The sequence below is a fragment of the Lutra lutra genome, chromosome 12 (genome assembly GCF_902655055.1).
Source record: "Lutra lutra chromosome 12, mLutLut1.2, whole genome shotgun sequence".
NCBI classification, from domain to species: Eukaryota; Metazoa; Chordata; class Mammalia; order Carnivora; family Mustelidae; genus Lutra; species Lutra lutra.
This window is the reverse complement of record NC_062289.1, coordinates 37951177-37970378: the sequence shown is the minus strand read 5'-3', so window position 1 is coordinate 37970378 and position 19202 is coordinate 37951177. Positions and strand designations below refer to the sequence as shown.

The window sequence follows — 19202 nt, the reverse complement described above, 5'->3', positions numbered from 1 at the left end:
ATTAGCAGATGTAAAGAAGTATTTTTTTTTTAAGATTTATTTATTTTAGCACACACGTGGGTGCGTGCAAGATGGGGAGAAGCAGAGGCAGGGGGAGAGGAAGAAAATCCTCAAGCAGACTCTACACCGAGCACAAAGCCCAGGACTGGGCTCAATCTCACAACCTTGAGATCATGACCTGAGCCGAAATCAGGAGTTGGATGCTTAACAGACTGAGCCACCCAGGCACCCCTGAAAAGAAGTATTTCAGACCAACAAGATAATTCTTCACCTTCCACTTCTTTTAATTGGCTGAATCTTTTTCTGTATCAAGAGGCAGATTTGAAGTTTTGTGTTTTTTCCTAAAAGCATTAAAATAGAAGATGACAAGTTATAGGGTTACTTGCCATTTAGTTGGAAAAAAACAAAACAAAAACAACTAGAAGTAGTCTGGTTATACTTCAGTGTCTTTATATTCTTATTTTCAACTGAGAGTTAGAAAAGTTTCTATAAAAATTTTCACAAATACCTCTAGTTAGATATCAGCTCTCTTCTGTGTTATTATAGATTTCTATCCATTATAATCTGTAATTATTGCTCTAAAATTTACCTTTTATCTGAGAACACTGATGCCTAAATCTTAAGGGCTATTTCACATGTAAATTTTTGCTATGTTGACATTCCTTTTGAAAAATATTCTTTATTCTTCCATGACTTTTTAGAAGCACCTTTAAATCAACTCAGTACACCAATCTTACTATCTGATCAGTTTTTTCTTAATGGCAGATCTCACTTTTAACACTGCTCTGCAATTTTCTTATTTAAAAACCCAATTTAAGGGTAACATTACCTTTCTAAAAGTATTCTTGCTTCATGGGGTACCTGACAGGCTCAGTCGTTTAAGCGTTTTACTCTTGATTTCAGCTCAGGTCATGATCTTGGGGTCATGAGATGGAGCCCTGCATCAGGCTCTGTGCTCAGCGGGAAGTCTGCTTAAGATTCTTTCTCCCTCTCCCTCTGCCCCTACTCCTGCTCACACGCACTCTCTTTCTAAAATAAATCTTTAATAAAAATGAAGAGTATTCTACTTTCTTAAAGGCAGGTTATAAGCACAGAATGTTAGTGCCTTTAGCTGCAATTTGCTGCAGACTTACATGGTTTTAATTTTTTATTTTTATTGAATTCTACAGTATTACTTTCAGGCATACAACATAGTGACCAACAGTTATATACATTATGAAATGCTCACCATGGTAGGTGTAGTTCATCTGTTACCATACAGATATTACTGTTGGTATTTCTTATACTGCACTTTTCATTTCTATTTCTTATTTCATAATGAGAAGTAATAGGATACTTCAAAAGGTTTTATATCCTCTGAATTAGTAAAAACCTGAGTGTGCATATCAGATGAGAGCCCAGCCACGTGATTTGGCAAGGTCTTGTAATATATCCGCTGATACTCTTCAAAATCCGTCTGCCTGAATAGTGATTGCTGGCACATTTCTTTCTCTGTAAAGGAGGAGATGAAAATGTCCTGTGACAGCTTACTCTTTATGTGGAAAAGGGAAAGGATGGGGTGCTTTTCAGCACACTGCACCATTCATCTGAGCCTGCTCTGTCTACATCTGTGGGAGTTGAAATCTTCCTGCTGGTTATTACTCCTTTTCCTTTTTCTAAAATCAGTTTGAAAGTTACTTGTCTTTGGGACTTGTTTAAAATATGAGTAAAAAGTTTGACATAACTCCAAACAGTGGGAAGGAGCAGGAAACTGAGTGGAGGACCGTGGGAATTCCAGAGAACAAGCTCCGTGGACTAGATTTCTGCACTCTGGATCTTTCTTTCTGCACTTGTGACTCGGGGCAGGTGAAACAGACGGGTGTCCTAAGTTCACTCCAACGGCGTGAAATAATACCGTGGTAACCAAAGCTAGCAAGCTGCTGTTCGTGCCAGGAATGTGGGACATGCCCGTAAAAACAAAAACAGAGCTACTACTAACTTAATCGTATTTTTGTTGGATTGGGAAGATGCAGCTGAACTTGAGGATTTTTAAATTCCTTTAAGATGTTAGTGTTTCAAAGCATTATTTCCCAGTGGCCATTAAGCTCAAGCCTTGCATTGTGTAGGGAGGGAGAGTTCTGCTGATGTCCTGGAAATCTGTGACCCTGTGTTCTACAGCCTCAATTCCCTTGATAAGAAGCCCTGACTTCTCAGAGGGGAATAGGATACTGCCTTCAGCTAGAGGTGAGAGCTTCAGTTACAAACTAAAGTCACACCAGATTAAGGAATGACAGGGCCGAATGCAAAAATAGAGCTGGAATGATCCTGATTATTGTGTAAAACAATATTCCGATAGGAAAGATCTTTACTAAGTCAACCGTGGAAGGTGCCAGAACATGCAGTTCTGTTGCTGAGTATGTAAATATCCGGAGCTCCTGGAGGAATACACGGGAGAGCCGTAATCCAGAAGGGGCGTGTGTGCCCCCGCCTTCCAGGAGCATGAGTCCAGACGCAGCCGTGCCCCTAGTGTCTCTTCCAGCAGCTAGGATAAGAGATGGTGATGGCTAGAAGCAAGAGTGCTGGCAAAGTCTTAGTCATTTGAGAACAAAGCATTGTTGTCTCCTGATTAGCAGAAGTATCAAGTATCCTTGAAAAGAGACATCATGGCAGAGAATTAGAGAATCATCTAATTTTAGAGTTTAGAGATGTGTCCAAACCTGACGTTTTGCAGATAGGAATATTGCTGGCTTAGAAAGGTTTGATGATCTGTCACAGTCCGTTCAGGATGATTAAGGCTTAGATCCAAGGGCCAAAAATTCAGTTCTCTGTCCTCCTCTGCCTACTTCCTGGGCAAGAGACACTACAAGAGAGACTAAGGGTAGCTTGAGAGAAGAAGCTTTGCCACAAATCATTCACCTGCAAAGAAAGATATAATTGTGTGGATATGTCTGGCAAATTAAAGTTGTCATTCTTCTGACCTTTCATCAGTACCACTTAAGATGGTAGAAAGTTGTAATTGAATCCAGTGATACAGACATTTCTGTGTAATCGCTCCTTGGCCTGTGAGAACATCAGGTGGGCAAATTGAGTAGCTCTTTTGTGGCAAAACCCAATATAGCTTAATGTCTTCAGCACAGATGATGTCACATTCCCGGGAAAGCGCTTGGAGATTTTGGCAACATAATATATATGTATTAACTTTATATATATACACATCACATAAATATATAAAACTAAATTCTTACCTGTGTACCTATACTGGAATACACGGGAACAAACAAATGAACCATCCATCCAGCCCAAGATTGTCCTGTGATGAGGAAAGGGATCATTGACACTCCACCCCTGACATCAGCCTGAAAGGTTCATGGGGTTTCTTGCAGTTTATTTTGTGACTTCTTATTGAATTATAATCTAGAAAAATTTCTGAACCTTCAAATTTCAGTTATCATTTCCTAGAAGCAGCATAGGAGAAGAGGAAATATTTAGGAAATTGAAGTTCAGATCAGAGTATAAATTCCACTTCTGTTATTTTTATTAGTTGGGTGACTTTCTGAACTTTGTTCCCAAATCTCTAAAATAGGGTGGTGGCGATGGAAATATCCCGGTGAGGTTCCAGATGTTAAAAATAGATGTGAAACCTTTAACAGATTTCCCATAAACATGGGTATTTTCATTTCTTACCTCTTTGCATAATCTATAAACTAATATTTCCTTTTTCGTTTTCTGGACATTTCCCTTTAAAAATATCAATTTATCCTGATATTAATGTCGTATCAAATCCTGCAATCTGGTAGAAATGAGCTTATCTTCTCATGCTTTTCATGATTCCATGACTTAAATCCTATGGCCTTGAATCTTTTGAGTATAAGAAGTCATTTTTGAGTTCTGCCTTCATACCATGCCTCACCTAGTCATTTTGGATCCTGTCCCCAAACTTTTTAGCTCCACTAGGTCCCTTCTGATGTTTAACAACTGAAACTGTTCTTATGGCTGTAGGTACAAGCATAGCATGGCACTCTACAAAGAATATTTTCCTTTTTTCTATTTCCTCATCATTTTCAAAACTTGTTGACCTTCATGACTGCAGAATACCTTGAGTTCATGGGCTCAGAGCATGGCCCCTCAATCTTGTTAATAAGCACAACATCCTAAATTTGGATTGCTTTTCCCAGATGTATCATATTTAGCCTTTTGAAGCTTGTCTTTCCCCTTTCTGAAAACTTGGGTTCCAGGGTGCTTCCTGTTTAGACTTCCTGTTAATTTTTACCCTGTCAGTTATTAAAATATATAGCAACTCTCCCTGTACTCTTATTTGGGACTTTGGTAACATTAGAATCTTACCGTCAGCCAGCCCTTGCTGTGGCTGAACTGCTGTAACCTGTAAACCTTGATTTGTTGACCAGATAGTTAAGGCCCCCCTGTACCAGGGACTGTATTAAAGGCTTGTATACAGAAGGAAGCTAGACAGATGAAGTGTTAGCACTCTTGAAACTTACATCGCAGTGAAGGGAAGGGAAACCACAGATCAATATAAGAATTAGTAAAATAGACCTAAAATAAGATGACATGGTGGAGAGTCACTTCAAATAAAGTCAGATGGAACTAGAGCATAGAGAAATTGACACTGCAAGAGAGACTAAGGGCAGTTGGAGCCATGACTTCAGTGAGAAGGTGAGAGGAGATGCGATGTAGAGCACAGCTGGAGGGTTCGCCTTGGATAGATGACAGAATACAACAGCCTTGTTCAAGTTATGCCTTGGTTATAGTTTTCTGCCCCAATAGGAAGTCTTGACCATGTTCTTGGTAGCAACAATTAACTTCAAAGTATTCTTTCATGATGTTTCTTGGGCACTACAGATTTGGGGAACTGGATGTTGAAAATACCTAGACGGACATACCCAGGGGCAGTCACAACAAAACTTAAGCATAGTCCCCAAAGTCAATAAGCTATTTCTTTAAAATTTTCAGGGGTTCCTTTGACTCTAGAGAATATGACCTATGACAGAATACCTTAAGTGATCAACTAATGTACCATTTACTGGAGATGCTCATATGATCTACTCTTTCTACATTGCTTGTTGGATAAAAATGACCCTGCTTGTTTGATGCTCATGTGATTCTGAAAGCATAGAGGTGGGAAAAACTGAGGATATAAAGAGAGTAAACTGTGCCATTGGTAATCTAATAATTTTTTTTTTACTTTAGTGCACAAGCTTTTAGACCCTCAAAAATAGGAAAATGTTCCCAACATATTTTTTAAACTTAAATCATAAATAGGACAAAAGCACACAAAGTTTCAGCCTCATGAGTATAGATGCAAAAATCATAAAGCCTTTGTGAGTCTAAACCAGCACTGTAATAAAAACTTAGTAAACATCCCCATGTGGGACTTATACCAAGAATGCAAAGATGATTCAACTTTAGGAAATGGAGAATGTGATTGATCAGTTAATAGATCAAAGGAGAAAACACTTTTATTGTCTCTGTGGTTGCTGAAAAGGTAGATATCAGGATCCTTTCCTCATACAGCTATTGGTAAAACTCAGAAAAATATTTACATAGTATTAGAAATCATATGACAGACTTAAAGGACTTAAAGGAAGAAGAAGAGATATTCTCACTAAAGAAAAAAAGTGTATATATAAACAAATATACACACATAAAAATATATTACAAAATATCATTTTATGTATTATTTGTCTCTAGGAAACTGAAGGGAAACAACTGTGAATTTATTAGAACTCATGAGTTGGAAAATGAATGTTTAAAAACCAAATAGCCTAGTTAAAATGGTTAAACACCTAGAAAGACATAACTACTGAAACTTAAAATAGAAATTCTTAATGGACCTATATAATAGGAAATGGAATTAGTAATTTTTGAAGAATCCCAGAAAGAAAAGCCAGAGCCTAGGTGACTTCAATTGTGAATTCTACCAAGTGTTTAAAAAAAAAAAAAAATTAACACCAATCCTTCACAAATCCTTTCAAAACATAAGAGGAAGAAACACTTTCTAACTTATTCTTTGAGGGCCAGTATCAACCCAAACCAAAGCTACGACAAGAAAACTACAGACCAGCATCTCTTATGAGTAGACACAATTTCTCAACAAAGTACTAGCAAAGTGGATCTGGCAACATGTAAAGAGGATTATGTGCCATAATCAAATGAGATTAATGCAAGGTTGGATCAAATGGGAGTAAAGAAACCAATGTAAAACATCATTTAATAGAATAAAGGACAAAAGCCATGTGATAATAGATGCAGAAAAAGCATTTGACAAAATTCAACACCCTTTTGTTTTAAAAAATACTAAAGGAGAAACAGAAGGGAACTTCCTTGATCGGATAATGCTATGTATGAGAAACTTGGAGCTAACATCCTACTTAGTGGTGAAGAGCTAGATGCTCCCCCCACCCTCAAGACCAGACCAGGATGTTCGCTGTCAGCACTTTTTTTGACATTGTGCTAAAGGTTCAAGCCGTGGCAATTGGGCAAGAAAAATAAGCATTGAGTTTAGAAAGAAAATAAAATTGTCTCTGTTTATGGATGTCATGATCTTGTATGGGAAAAAAAAAGTCCTAAGCACCAAGCACCAAGAAACTATTATAACTGAAAAATGAGTTAAGCAAGGTTGCAGGCTATATAAGATCAATACCTGAAAATCAATTGTATTTCTTTCATATTAACAATGAACAATCCAAAAACAGAATTAAGAATACAGTTCCACCTATAATAGCATTTTAAAAAGTAAAAATTTAAAAGTGGAAGGCTTATATACTGAAAACTAGAAAATATCATTGAAAGAAACTAAGTGGAAAGACATCCCATGTTCATGGATTGGAAGACTATTGTTAGGGCAATATTTTTCAAATCTCTAGATTCAGTCCAATCCCTATCAAATCTCTAGATTCAGTCCAATCCCTACCAAATCCCAATCCAATCTTTTTTTTTTTTTTTTTTTTTTTTAAAGATTTTATTTATTTGACAGAGAGAAATCACAAGTAAGCAGAGAGGCAGGCAGAGAGAGAGGAGGAAGCAGGCTCCCTGCTGAGCAGAAAGCCCGATGTGGGGCTCAAACCCAGGACCTGGGATCATGACCCGAGCCGAAGGCAGCGGCTTAACCCACTGAGCCACCCAGGCGCCCCCCCAATCCAATCTTAGCTGCCTTTTTACAGAAATTGATGAACTGATCCTAAAACTAATATGGAAATGCAAGGAAACCAGAATACCTGTTTGGAAAAGAAAAGCAAAGTTGTAGGACTTCTGCTTTTGGTTTCAAAACTGAGTACAAAGCAACAGTAATCAAGACTATTACTGCATCAGGATAGATGTATAAATAGAATTAGGAGCCCAGAAATATACCCACACATTGAGAGCTAATTGATATTCAACCAGAATGCCAAGACAATTGAAAGTATAGTCTTTTCAACAAATGGTGCCATGACAACTGTCACATGCAGAATTATGAAGTTAGACCCAAATGTTACACCTATATATACAAGAAATAATTCAAAATGGATCATTGACATAAATGTATGAACTAAAACTACAACTTTTAGAAGAAAATGTAGGTGGAAATCATTACGCTTTTGGGTTAGGCAGTGGTTTGTTAGAAATGACAAAAGCCCAAGTGAAAAAAAAAATTGTGCTTCATCAAAAGTAAAAATGTGTGTTGCGTGCCTGGGTGACTCCATTGGTCAGGCATCCAGCTCTGTGATTTCAGCTTGGGTCATGATCTCAAGGCTGTGGGATTGAGTCCCATGCCGGGCTCCATGGTCAGTGAGGAGTCTGCTTGAGATTATCTCTCTTCCTGTCCTTCTACCCCATTTGTATACTTACACTCTCTCTATCATAAATAATAAAATCTTAGAACAAAAGTAAAAATGTATGTGCTTCAAAAGATACTATCAAGGGCACCTGGGTGGCTCAGTCAGTTAGGCGTCTGCCTTCTGCTCAGGTCATGATCTCTGGATCCTGGGGTCAAGTCCCGCATGGGTCTTCCTGCTTAGCGGGGAGTCTGCTTCTCTCTCTCTCTCCCTCAGCCCCTCCCCACTGCTCATTCTCTCTCTCTCTCAAATAAATAAAATCTTTTTTTTAAAAAGATGCTATCAAGAAAGTAAAGACTATCCACAGAAAGGAGGAAGTATTTTCAAATTAGATACCTGATAAGAGACTTGACCCTAAAATGTAGAAAAAACTTTCATTGATAAAAAGAAAAATAACCCACTTTATAAATGAGCAAAGCATTTTGCATAAACATTTCTCCAAAGAAGATCTATAAATGGCCAAAAAGTACATGAAAAAGATGTTTAACATTATTAGTCTTCAGGGAAATCAAATCAAAATTTACACCGACTAGGATGACTAGAATCAAAAAGACAATTATGATTAGTGAAGATGTGGAGAAACTGGAACCCTCATACATTGCTGTAAAATAGAAAACAGTTTGGCAGTTCGTCAGATGTTAAATATAGAGAGAGGTATACCACAGCCCAAGAGAACTGAAAACTTAAGTCTACATAAGATCTTGTACATGAGAGTTCATCGTAGCTTTGCTCATAATAGGCCAAAAGTGAAAACCCAGACGTTCATCAGCTGATAACAAATCAATAAAATGTGGTATACGCACACAATAGAATATTTTTAAGCCATAGAAAGGAATGTAAAGTTCTGATACACTCCACAACACGGATGAACCTTGAAAAGATTTTCCTAAGTTAAACCAGACACAAAGGCCGCAAGTTTTATGATTCATTTATATGAAATGTCCGGAATAGGCAGACCCATAGAGACAGAAAATAGATTAGTGGTTGGTTACCAGGATCCGGGGGTAGGGGAGAGAGTGGCTGCTAATGGATATGAAGTTTATTCTGGTGATAATGAAAACCTTCTGGAATTAAATAGTAGTGATGGGTGCATGATTCTGTGAATACCTTCAATGACACAGAATTGTATATAATTGGACCTTGAACAACATGGGTTTGAACTGTCCCTTTCCATTGATATGTGGATTTTTTTAAAAATAAGTACAGTACAGTATCAGAAATACAGTTTCTCCTGTGATTTTCTTAACATTCTCTCTAGCTTGCTTTATTATAAGAATATAGTATTTGGATAGAATACATGTACACATACAAAACGTGTTTTTTTTTTTTTTTTTTTCACATACAAAACGTTTTGACTGTTATCGGTAAGGCTTCTAGTCAACAGTAGGCTCTTAGTAGTTCAGTTTTTTTTTTTTAAGATTTTATTTATTTATTTGACAGAGAGATCACAAGTAGACGGAGAGGCAGGCAGAGAGAGAGAGAGAGAGAGAGGGAAGCAGGCTCCCTGCTGAGCAGAGAGCCCGAAGCGGGACTCGATCCCAGGACCCTGAGATCATGACCTGAGCCGAAGGCAGCGGCTTAACCCACTGAGCCACCCAGGCGCCCCAGTAGTTCAGTTTTTTGGAAGTCAAAAGTTACCTGCAGATTTTCAACTGTGTGGGGAGGTCAGCACCCCTAGCACTCATGTTATTCAAGGGTCAACTGTACTTTAAAAAGCTGGACTTTGATATGTGAGTTATATCTCAAAAGAGCTGATATTTAGTAAATTTCTACTTTTTTAAAGAAAACGTATTTTCTATATGCCATGAATGACAAATACAAAAATAGAAAGGCAAGAAAAAATGGATGATGAAATTTAAGACAATTAAATTTTGAGAAAAAGGGAAATTATACTGCAGATAATAGTATATAGTATAGTATTTGATTAACAGAGTATGAACTTAACCACTGAGACAGACCAAAATAAATCTAAGTCTAGAAAGAGACCTAAATGCATGTATTAGGAAACCAATATATAGTAAAACTAATCCTTTTCCTCAGTGGGAAAAATACAGTTTATTCATGAAATGATGACATTCAACACCTAGCTGACTTTAGCAGTTGGCATTTGCTGTTGAAAATAGCAAAAAATAATCCTGGCAAGCTTAGGCAGAGACACATTTATAGGAAGAATATTTGGTAGCTCAGTCAATAGGAAATCAGGCTAGAAGCTGGGAACAGAGCCTCCCTTGTGCCGCTCGCCTAGGATGCCACTGTGTTGCTGTCACAGGACTCTAAATCCCACCCATGCCACCATGACTAAATTCTAATAGTCCCTGTATATGTCTGTCACTATTAAGACTGTGAGACCTAGGTGGAGCCCAGGACATAGCCCCGCATCTTTCATGCTAGGGATGGGGAAAAGGTTATCTGCTCACCATCAGTACTGTGGTGGGAGGCAAGGCACTGTCGCATCAACACAGACAGGAAGGTGCCCAAATGTTGGTGAGCCAAAAATGACAGATTCCTACTAACATTTGGAGTAACTAAAATTAGAGCCATCCTTTATGATATGGACCAAAATAAATTCTACATGAATTCAGAATGTAAATGTGAATCTTGAGACCATAAAATACTTGAAGAAAATATATGTGAATATTTATCTAATCTTGGGTTGGGAAAGTTGCTTAGCATGAAAAAAAAAATCAGACAACCATTAAACATGTCAGTAGAGACCATTAACGACCCAGAAGGGAATCAGTGTGTTAGATTAAAGGGGAAAAAAAAAAAAAGAATGGTATATACCAGAACATTAACAGTGGTTCTCTCTCTCTCTCTTTTTTTAAGATTTTATTTTATTTATCTGATAGAGATAACAAGTAGGCAGAGAGGCAGACAGATAGAGAGGGGGAAGTAGGCTCCCTGCCGAGCAGAGAGCCCCACACGGGGCCCGATCCCAGGACTCTGAGATCATTACCTGAGCTGAAGGCAGAGGCTTAACCCACTGAGCCACCCAGGTGCCCCAACAGTGGCTCTCTTTAGGTGAACTAGAAATGGTTTCTCCTTTTTTCCTGTTTCAAGTTTGGTTTTCTTTCCAAAACCTGTTACTACTTTTTAAATTTGGGTAGTGAGTGAGTTGGTTGGTTGGTTTGTAAGAATACATAGGTGTCTGGATCTTTAGAAGTACATTTCATGCTAAACACCACAGAAGGAAGAATAACTCTTCCAAAAGTGGGTAATGAGACAGTTATGTTTAGATACCCCATCTCTTGTTTAAAAAAAAAAAAAAAATGTTCAAATGGCTATTAGAATTTGTTCCATGTGGGGGCACTTCAAAAGGAAGACCTGAATAATTGAATTATGACTGTAAGAATGCCCAAGATCATGATGTTTCTCTTATCTCCTCCAGTGTTTGTTTTTAAAAGAGCCCATCTCTTTGCATAGGAATATACTAGTTTGTCCTCAGGGTATTGGAGTCTAAGGGGAAACCTCACAGATGCCAAGATTCTGGAGGTGGTATTTACTGTGGTCTATATTTCACTACCTTATACTCTTACCTACAAACAATGAGCTGCCTCACCATTTCCTGTTGAGGCAGCTGTTCGATTCCCAGTACCTTATTCGATCTTGGATTCCTGTCTCAGTAAAGGAAGCTTAGTATCTCTGGCCTAAGAGATGAGTTGGTTTCTCCCGATGTAAAGGTGAATCTCCCATATGGAATAAAGAGCTTCTCACAGAAACCTTGATACCAGAGCATGAGGGGAGCCTTTCATGTTCCAGAAAGGCCATCACTGGCACATTACAGAGACAGACCAAGAGATCTGGAGCAGGAAAGAGAACACAGAAATGCCAGCTTGTTCCCCTTCTTGCCACTCAATTGCTTTTCCTCCTTGTAAAAGAAAAATAATCATTCTGGCTTTGAATTTCCTTTGTAAATACCTATAGCCTTAACTATTAAGAAGATGTGAATCAGTAAACATGATCTCTCTGGGATTTTCTAGTGGAAATTGTCATGATGTAAGAGTTCTTCATAAATATATATATATATATATATATATATATATATATATATATATATATATGACTTACTAATCCTTTTTTCTAGAACCATTTCCTCAGGGGACTCATTGAACATTTCTGTTCTTTTTATTCCTCGGGCATAAACAGCATGACTCTCAGCTTCTGTAAGTTTCAGAGTCTCCATGTCTTTATCCTTCATGTGAATATAGGACCCCATCGCTCTGGCCTGAAATTAAATCAGGATACAACTGTTTTTGGCATTAGATGGTTTAGTTATCCAGTTTCACCTCAGTCATTTTGCAAGGTGGATATAAAACGGCTTGGGCATATTTGTATTTTCATGTGTATTTTTTTGAGCTACGCCTTTCATGTGAAGTTTTGCGGTTTTCTTGTGTTTAAACTTTGTTTTTCTCTTACATTTATATATTTTGATGACTTGGAGCGGGAGCATCTAGATGGAAGAAAAAAATGTTTCTTTTTTTATGATAGAAGCGAGGAACAGTTATTCTGACCGTGATTTCCTTGGCCTTGAAGTATTTCTGTCCACTCTTCATGAACGTGGTCATGCTCTGGTGAATCCATTGTCAGTACCACAGTGGTTAGGAATGGGGAGAGTGGCAGGGGCTGCCTGGAATCATGGCCCTGCACCCCGCCCATCCCCCTGCACTCCCCCGCCCCCCCCCCCCGCCCCCGTGCCCAGCCTGGGTGAACGAGGGAGGTGCAACACACTGAGAGGAGCACGCAGATGGGGCCCTCCATCCTGCCCAGCAGTCCTCAGTCACACCTGGCTGCAGTCAGACTGACACCAGCATTTCTCTCCTCTCTTTTCAGGAGCTGCCTATTGCCAGTTTATGGACATGCTCTTTCCGGGCTGCATTAGTTTGAAGAAAGTAAAATTTCAAGCAAAGTTGGAGCATGAGTATATTCACAATTTTAAACTTCTGCAAGCATCGTTTAAGCGAATGAATGTTGATAAGGTAGGAAACTAACTTAGACCTCCGTAAAATGCATGGTCTTTCCTCAAAATTGTTTTTGTGCCAAGATGCAGAAATGCAAAGACATATCAATGGTGTATATATCTTGATCTTGTCAAAGTAGTTTGGGGTCTGTGCCTAGCATAAAGTATCAACCCTCACTTCCCATATTTGTAGGAGGCTTTCACTGAAGGAAATCTCTAAACTTACAGCTGAAGAATTATGGCTGAAGTCCACTCAGTCTCCGCCTACTTCCTGTTACGCAAATACGCGCATAAGCCATATTCCGTATCTGCATGCTTTCTGTTACGCAAATACACACATAAGCCATATTCTGTATCTAGGATATATTTCCTAGAGGGAATATTTGGGAAGAAAGGAATTTTGAATAAGGGGAAAGAGAAAAAAAACGGAATAAGCAGAAAACTTCTTGGCATCAACAGTAGCTGTAACTAGGCTGTGGAAATCAAAAATGTAAATACTGTTACAAGAGACAGGTTAAAGGAAAAGAGAAAAGTTTTCTAAACCATACATGTTTTTAATGTAATATCTTACTAAACCAAAGCATTCTCATCAAATATTAAAATCTTTGCCTCTGGTTTTCTCATAATTTTTTTTTTCAAGAGACTTACCTCTAACAGCTCAACCTTTTGGAGTCATTTCAACTATGTCCTTTGGTGTGGTTAATTTCCAGTTAGCTCCTTCCATATGCATTGGAAACCAAGCTACATAGGTTCTCCTTACTTATTAACAGTATTACTTCTCCATACATGCTCCTAGATCATAAAGGAAAACACTCACTCATAAATAGTTTTGCAACAAATTAGGGCGTTCTACATTCTGTGGAAGCATAGAGTGGCTGAGCCATTGTTAAGAATGTTGAAGATAAAATTCTGGCGCAGGGAGACTGGCCTTGATCACCTTTGTTAGCCTCTCTAGCTTAATATGCTATGATTCCACCCAAGAGTCCTTGGAGGGGCATTGGTCCCTGTGAATGCTTGTCAGAGCATGACAGCAGGTGGGAAGTGTCTGTTTGAAGATTTGATTGCCACCCCAGATTTTGAACTTTTGCCCCCCAGAACTTCCATTTGGATAGGGAATGTGAAATTAAGGTAATAGAAGTGAGTGCCTACTTGGAACAGTTAAGGTAATAGTCGTGCCATCATCTAAAACTGGTTCTAAATGTTCACGTTTGGCAGAAAACAAAATATAGTAGCATATTAATTAAAGGGCCTTATTCCCTAAGAAGGTATTTAAAAATCAACTGGCATAAACAAAAGTTATAAATCAGAAAACATGAAAATACTTAGCACAATAAAACGTCAGCTACTAAGTACATGTGTGCAAGGAATTCTTCGGTGTGGGTAGGCTTCATTGAAGCTTGGGAGGAGAGAGATCCACATCCAAGTCTCCCTCACTGAAAGAGTCTTCACGAAAAATGTGCCCCTCTCCCAAAGTTTGTTTCTCTTTATTTTGCTCCATAACTTGAGTTCTTTTCAGTTTTAGCTTCAACAAATATTTCGGAAAAATCTGTTGCTAATGATTTAGTTTAATGGGTGGCCTAAAATGCTTCAGGTGTTTTTTTCCTTGCCGTGGTCTTTGATATTTGAGGTCTTTCTCTATTTTTAAGTGGTCCTGATCATCCGTGATCCAGCCAGAATATCCAGGTATCCAGCCCCTGAGGTGGCAAAGCCTTGCTGAAAATTTAATTTATATGGCTTCTGTTTATATTATTACTCTGTGAAACTGTGTGCTTTGAATGCTGGGTTTGTGTCTGAATCGTGTAGCTGTGATCGGACTCACTCCCCAGCTTCGTAGCTCTCGTGGCCTACATTCAGCTAGACTTCCCACTCAAAAATGAGGAAGTCAGAACCTGGTAATGGCACAATTTGCATAACTAAGTCCTTTTTTTCCATTTTCCTTCAAAAATAGCTGCCCACGAAGTAAAGCTAATGAGTCACCCCGCATTTCATCCTGTCATAATCCTGAAAGTTCCTGCACGACCTCTAAAGGGAATACCTATTGGCTGTCTAGGTTGCCAGTAGAGTTCCTCCATGAAGAGCCAAGATCTGTCTCAGAAGTTGAGGTGAATATAGTGCAGAATGCCTTCAGTGACTCCCCCAGTCAGACCCCATTTCTGTCCTTCTGCTCCTCCATGGCACGTTAGCTGTGCTCCTGTGTAGCCGATCTCACGACCCAGAGATCGTGACCTGAGCCGAAATCAAGAGTCGGACGCTTAACCGACTGAGCTACCCAGGGGCCCCGCAGGCAGTTGTTTTTAATGCTCGTCCCTTTGTATCGTGTAAAAACAAAACAACAACAACAACCAGGAAAGTTTATTTTGCTTCATATGAACCATTAGATAAGCATATATTTGCATTGATTTAAGTCTTATTCACTCTGTCTGGTAGCTATAATCCTTATAGGAGTTCATTCCAGCACTGCTAGACCAAGTGTTAGAAAGAAATATGGAAAGTCCATCAATCTTGAAACAGCAGAACATCCCAGGCCCATTTTTGCAGGGAGATGCTTGAGTAATTACATACATGATGAGGAGGATCAGTCACGCTTGACAGCTAAGGGTATTCCTTGTTTCATCTCATTTGTTCATAGTGTGAAATAATTCAAAAGAACCACTTACAGCATTTTAGTTTAACTTTTCTTTAATATGATGGAAAAAAAAAAAAAGTGAATTCTAGAACGTAGCTAGTGAAGAAGCTGTGGGGAGACCAGTAGTCTGTAATTGTGGACATGTATGAAACAGTTATAGGGAGCCCCTTGGTTGTGGTAAATACACACAGGGTCATGACTCACGGCGATTTTGTCTTGCAGGTGATCCCAGTGGAGAAGCTGGTGAAAGGGCGTTTCCAGGACAACCTGGATTTCATTCAGTGGTTTAAGAAGTTCTATGATGCTAACTACGATGGGAAGGAGTATGATCCTGTGGAAGCACGGCAAGGACAAGACGCAATCCCTCCCCCCGACCCTGGCGAACAGATCTTCAACCTGCCCAAAAAGTCTCACCACGCAAACTCCCCCACTGCAGGTATTGGGACAGGGAAATCCAACAGTTGCTTTCCTTTTGGGAAATGGCATCTGCGCTCTCCTGTGTTGGGTTGATTCTTCCCAGCAGGCTCTTTATGCCTCTGGATTTGACCACATTATCTTCCCAGCAGTGCCTTATCTGCAATAAGTCTAATGATCGTGATTTAAACTACTAAAAAGGCAGAGTTACTCACTCTTTATCATTCAAGCTGCATGTTAGGATCATACTCCAGGGGTCGATTTCATTTTCTTGGTATGTTTTTCTGAAAAATATCAAGTGTCTGTTTAGATTTCAACTGAAATATTTTTATGACTTAATTGCTGGCTGTAGAAACCAGGATATGAACCAATTTATGCTTTTAAATATGAATATACTCTTTCAAAGGAAAGTCATGAAATATGCATCCTATCTCCTGTATGGATGGTGCCAATTTTTGTGTGATAATATCCAGCAAGACCTCATTGTATCCAGCTTGGTCCAAAAGTGAAGTCATTGGGGATTTAAAATCTTTAAAACTTTTGTGGATAAAATCTTTCAAAGATATAAACATCCTTCCATAAAAAATGGACTTTATCAAGCAGGAGGGTATTCTTGTACAAATTGAGGTCATTATTACACAAGTTGCAGTCCTGGACAGTTAAACGATGAAATGCTCAGAAACTACTTGTTCCATTCTAAAAACCAGTGTTCATGCTTATTAAACCAATAACCTTAATTTGGTAAACAGTACAAAGTCCTTATTTATGCCCAATCAGAATGGATAAGAGGTAGCCAGAAAAATACTAATACTGAACAATACAGGCATCTTGTAGAGGCTAGAGGGGGTCCCTCTGTGAGCCTTCCACATATCCATGTCATTGAGGCTGGCACTGTGCCCTCAGTGGGAAGGGAAGAGACTGGCTTGAAGAATGCTAGCATTTCATGTTTGGGCAGACAAGGAAGGGTTTGCACAAGAGGAGGGAAGATGCCAAAAAGATTAAAGGAAATGAAGGAATGACTTGTCAAGGAAGCAGAAGGAAGGGAACAGAATGGCCAACAATGTCTCAGTTTGTGGAGGAGTCAAGCAAAATGAGGATGGGAAGAGTCCATTGGATTTCTCAACTTAGGGGTCACTCATTGGAATGATGGGACCAGATTGGTAGAGGACTTGAGGAAGGAGATTAAGATAGCATAAAAATCCAGCTTTGAAGCCATAGAGTGAATGAGTTTATATAAAATAAACTAAGCTAAGCACAGATCTTCTGGAAAAGGGAAAAAAGGAAGCTGAGAAAAAAAGACATGAACAGGGAGGAAACGAGGAAGACTCAGCATCAGAGAATGAATAGTAGGAAATTTCTGGAAAGAGGGATCACCAGCAATGGAGAATATTAATTGTGGAGAGATCAAATAGGATGAAGCCTGAAAAGAGGCCAAAGATACCGGGCTCCCAGGAGGTGAGGAATAATCCTTGAGAGAACAGGTCTGTTAAGATGCTGAGTGCATAAACCTAGATTCCAGGAGACTGGATAGGAGTGTGGCCTCACTCACAAATGGTAAAGTCACGCAGTAAGAGTAGACTGCCTTCACCAAATTTGTCAGGAAAAAAAGTTGAAAAACGTTGAATTGTTGTGGGAAAAGCTGACAGCCTCAAGAAGTGAGATTGGAAGGAGCATGGTGTTGTCCTTGATCTGTTTTCGTTTGCTTTCAGGACAAGGCACAACGGGCAGTTTTGTAAGGTGAGAGAAAGTTCCATGGGAAGAGAAATATTTGATGATAGGAAAAAAGGCAAAATTTGTGGAGCCAGGACCCGTAAAGAGGGAGAAGATGAGGTCAAATGTGTTGATACAAACTTAGAAAGGAAGGGGAATTTTATTTTTATTTTTATTTTAACAAGTGGTGGGGAGAGAGAGGTTGGGTGAAGCCACAAGGAGTTTGGGGAACAAAAATTTACGGCGGTTCAAATTGGACTTCAGGTTTGGCCTCAGAAACTTGATCAGTGCAATAGATGTGGGTAGAGAAGAAGAGTGGTGTGTTTTGTCCAGCGTGGGGGATTTGGTGGCAAATGGAATAGGAGGACATGGGCAGGAGGGGAGACTCAGGGCACCTGGCATTTCTCATCTTAGGGTCTTTTTCTAGAGCTCTTAATGGTGTACAGATCCATCTTAAAACTCCACTGCCACTTTCTTTTTCCCCCACGTTTTTTAGTAGTGAAATCAGACAGGCTTCAGAAATTTATTTTTCTTCCACAATCACAGCGTGTCCTTGGATTGGCACTACTGCTCCTGCTCCCCCAACCCCACCACCGGTGCTGTTGCCTTGGCCTTGTTCTCTAGCAGCTCCCCCATTGGTCTTTCTCAGAAAGCACAGAGAAGTGTGTGCTGTTTTGATAGAATGTCCGTGAACCTGAAACAGAAATACATTTCTTCCAGAGCTTAACCTCTCCGGTGACAAAGCTCAGGAAACACATTAAAGTCAACAGGTAATAAATAGGGTTTTTAATGTTCCAGAAGGCAGTAGTTCTTACAACTTATGTTCCTAATACCTTGACCATGTGCACCTCATTGGTCTTAATCAGGAGGAAAGGGTATTTTCAAAAGTCAAACCAATCATAACCTTTTTATTAAAATAGGTTCTGTCTCTTGGACATTGTGGGATGGAAAAACTATAGTGTGAGAAAAATTATAGCAAGGTATACACCACATGTAGAACATTGTTTTAAAAGCTATAGTAAGTAAAAGGCTCCTATAAAGACAGTAAGACCTCATTTTTCTTGAGGTCATGTATCCAACTCTTGGGAATACAGCCAAGAAAATGTAAGTCAACATGTCTTCCAAGAGTCAGAATAGGTATTGTCAAATCTGTGATATAAAATGTATAATTATAACAAACATGGGGGTATGGTTTCTCCACACATCACGTGTCAGGGCAGGGAGGCCACTGATAGCAATAGAAAATGTAAGCATCAGTAAAGGAAGAGCCGAAAGACTTCAGAAAGCTTACTGAACAGCCCAACAGCCCGAATGCCTTATTAGAGAATCACATAGCTCCACGCCTCTCTGTATCCCTCAGGGTCGGTGGGACACCAGCTTGTATTAATTGATACACTCAGAGCCCCTCCCTTTTTTTTTAAAGATTTTATTTATTTATTTGACAGAGAATACAAGTAAGCAGAGAGGCAGGCAGAGAGAGAGAAGCAGGCTCCCCACTGAGCAGAGAGCCTGATGCAGGGCTCAATCCCAGGACCCTGGGATCATGACCTGAGCTGAAGGCAGAGGCTTTAACCCACCGAGCCACCCAGGCACCCCCCTCTTTCTAATTCTTAAGATTCTCTTTAACTTTCTGTTAATCATCTCCGCCATGAACGACTTACAGTCTCTAAAGTGGCCTCCTGCC

The 19202-nt window shown here is 39.3% G+C and overlaps 1 protein-coding gene across 2 annotated transcripts in view; it reads left to right on the top strand.

The window, feature by feature from the left end:
* The window catches only part of MAPRE2 (microtubule associated protein RP/EB family member 2), a 158450-nt gene that overhangs the window by 108360 nt on the left and 30888 nt on the right, over nt 1-19202 (top strand). For both annotated transcript variants that reach the window (XM_047696481.1, XM_047696480.1), the window contains 2 exons: nt 12642-12787; nt 15617-15830. In XM_047696481.1, the coding sequence (XP_047552437.1) occupies nt 12642-12787; nt 15617-15830 (360 nt within the window). The remainder of the gene's footprint in view (nt 1-12641; nt 12788-15616; nt 15831-19202) is intronic.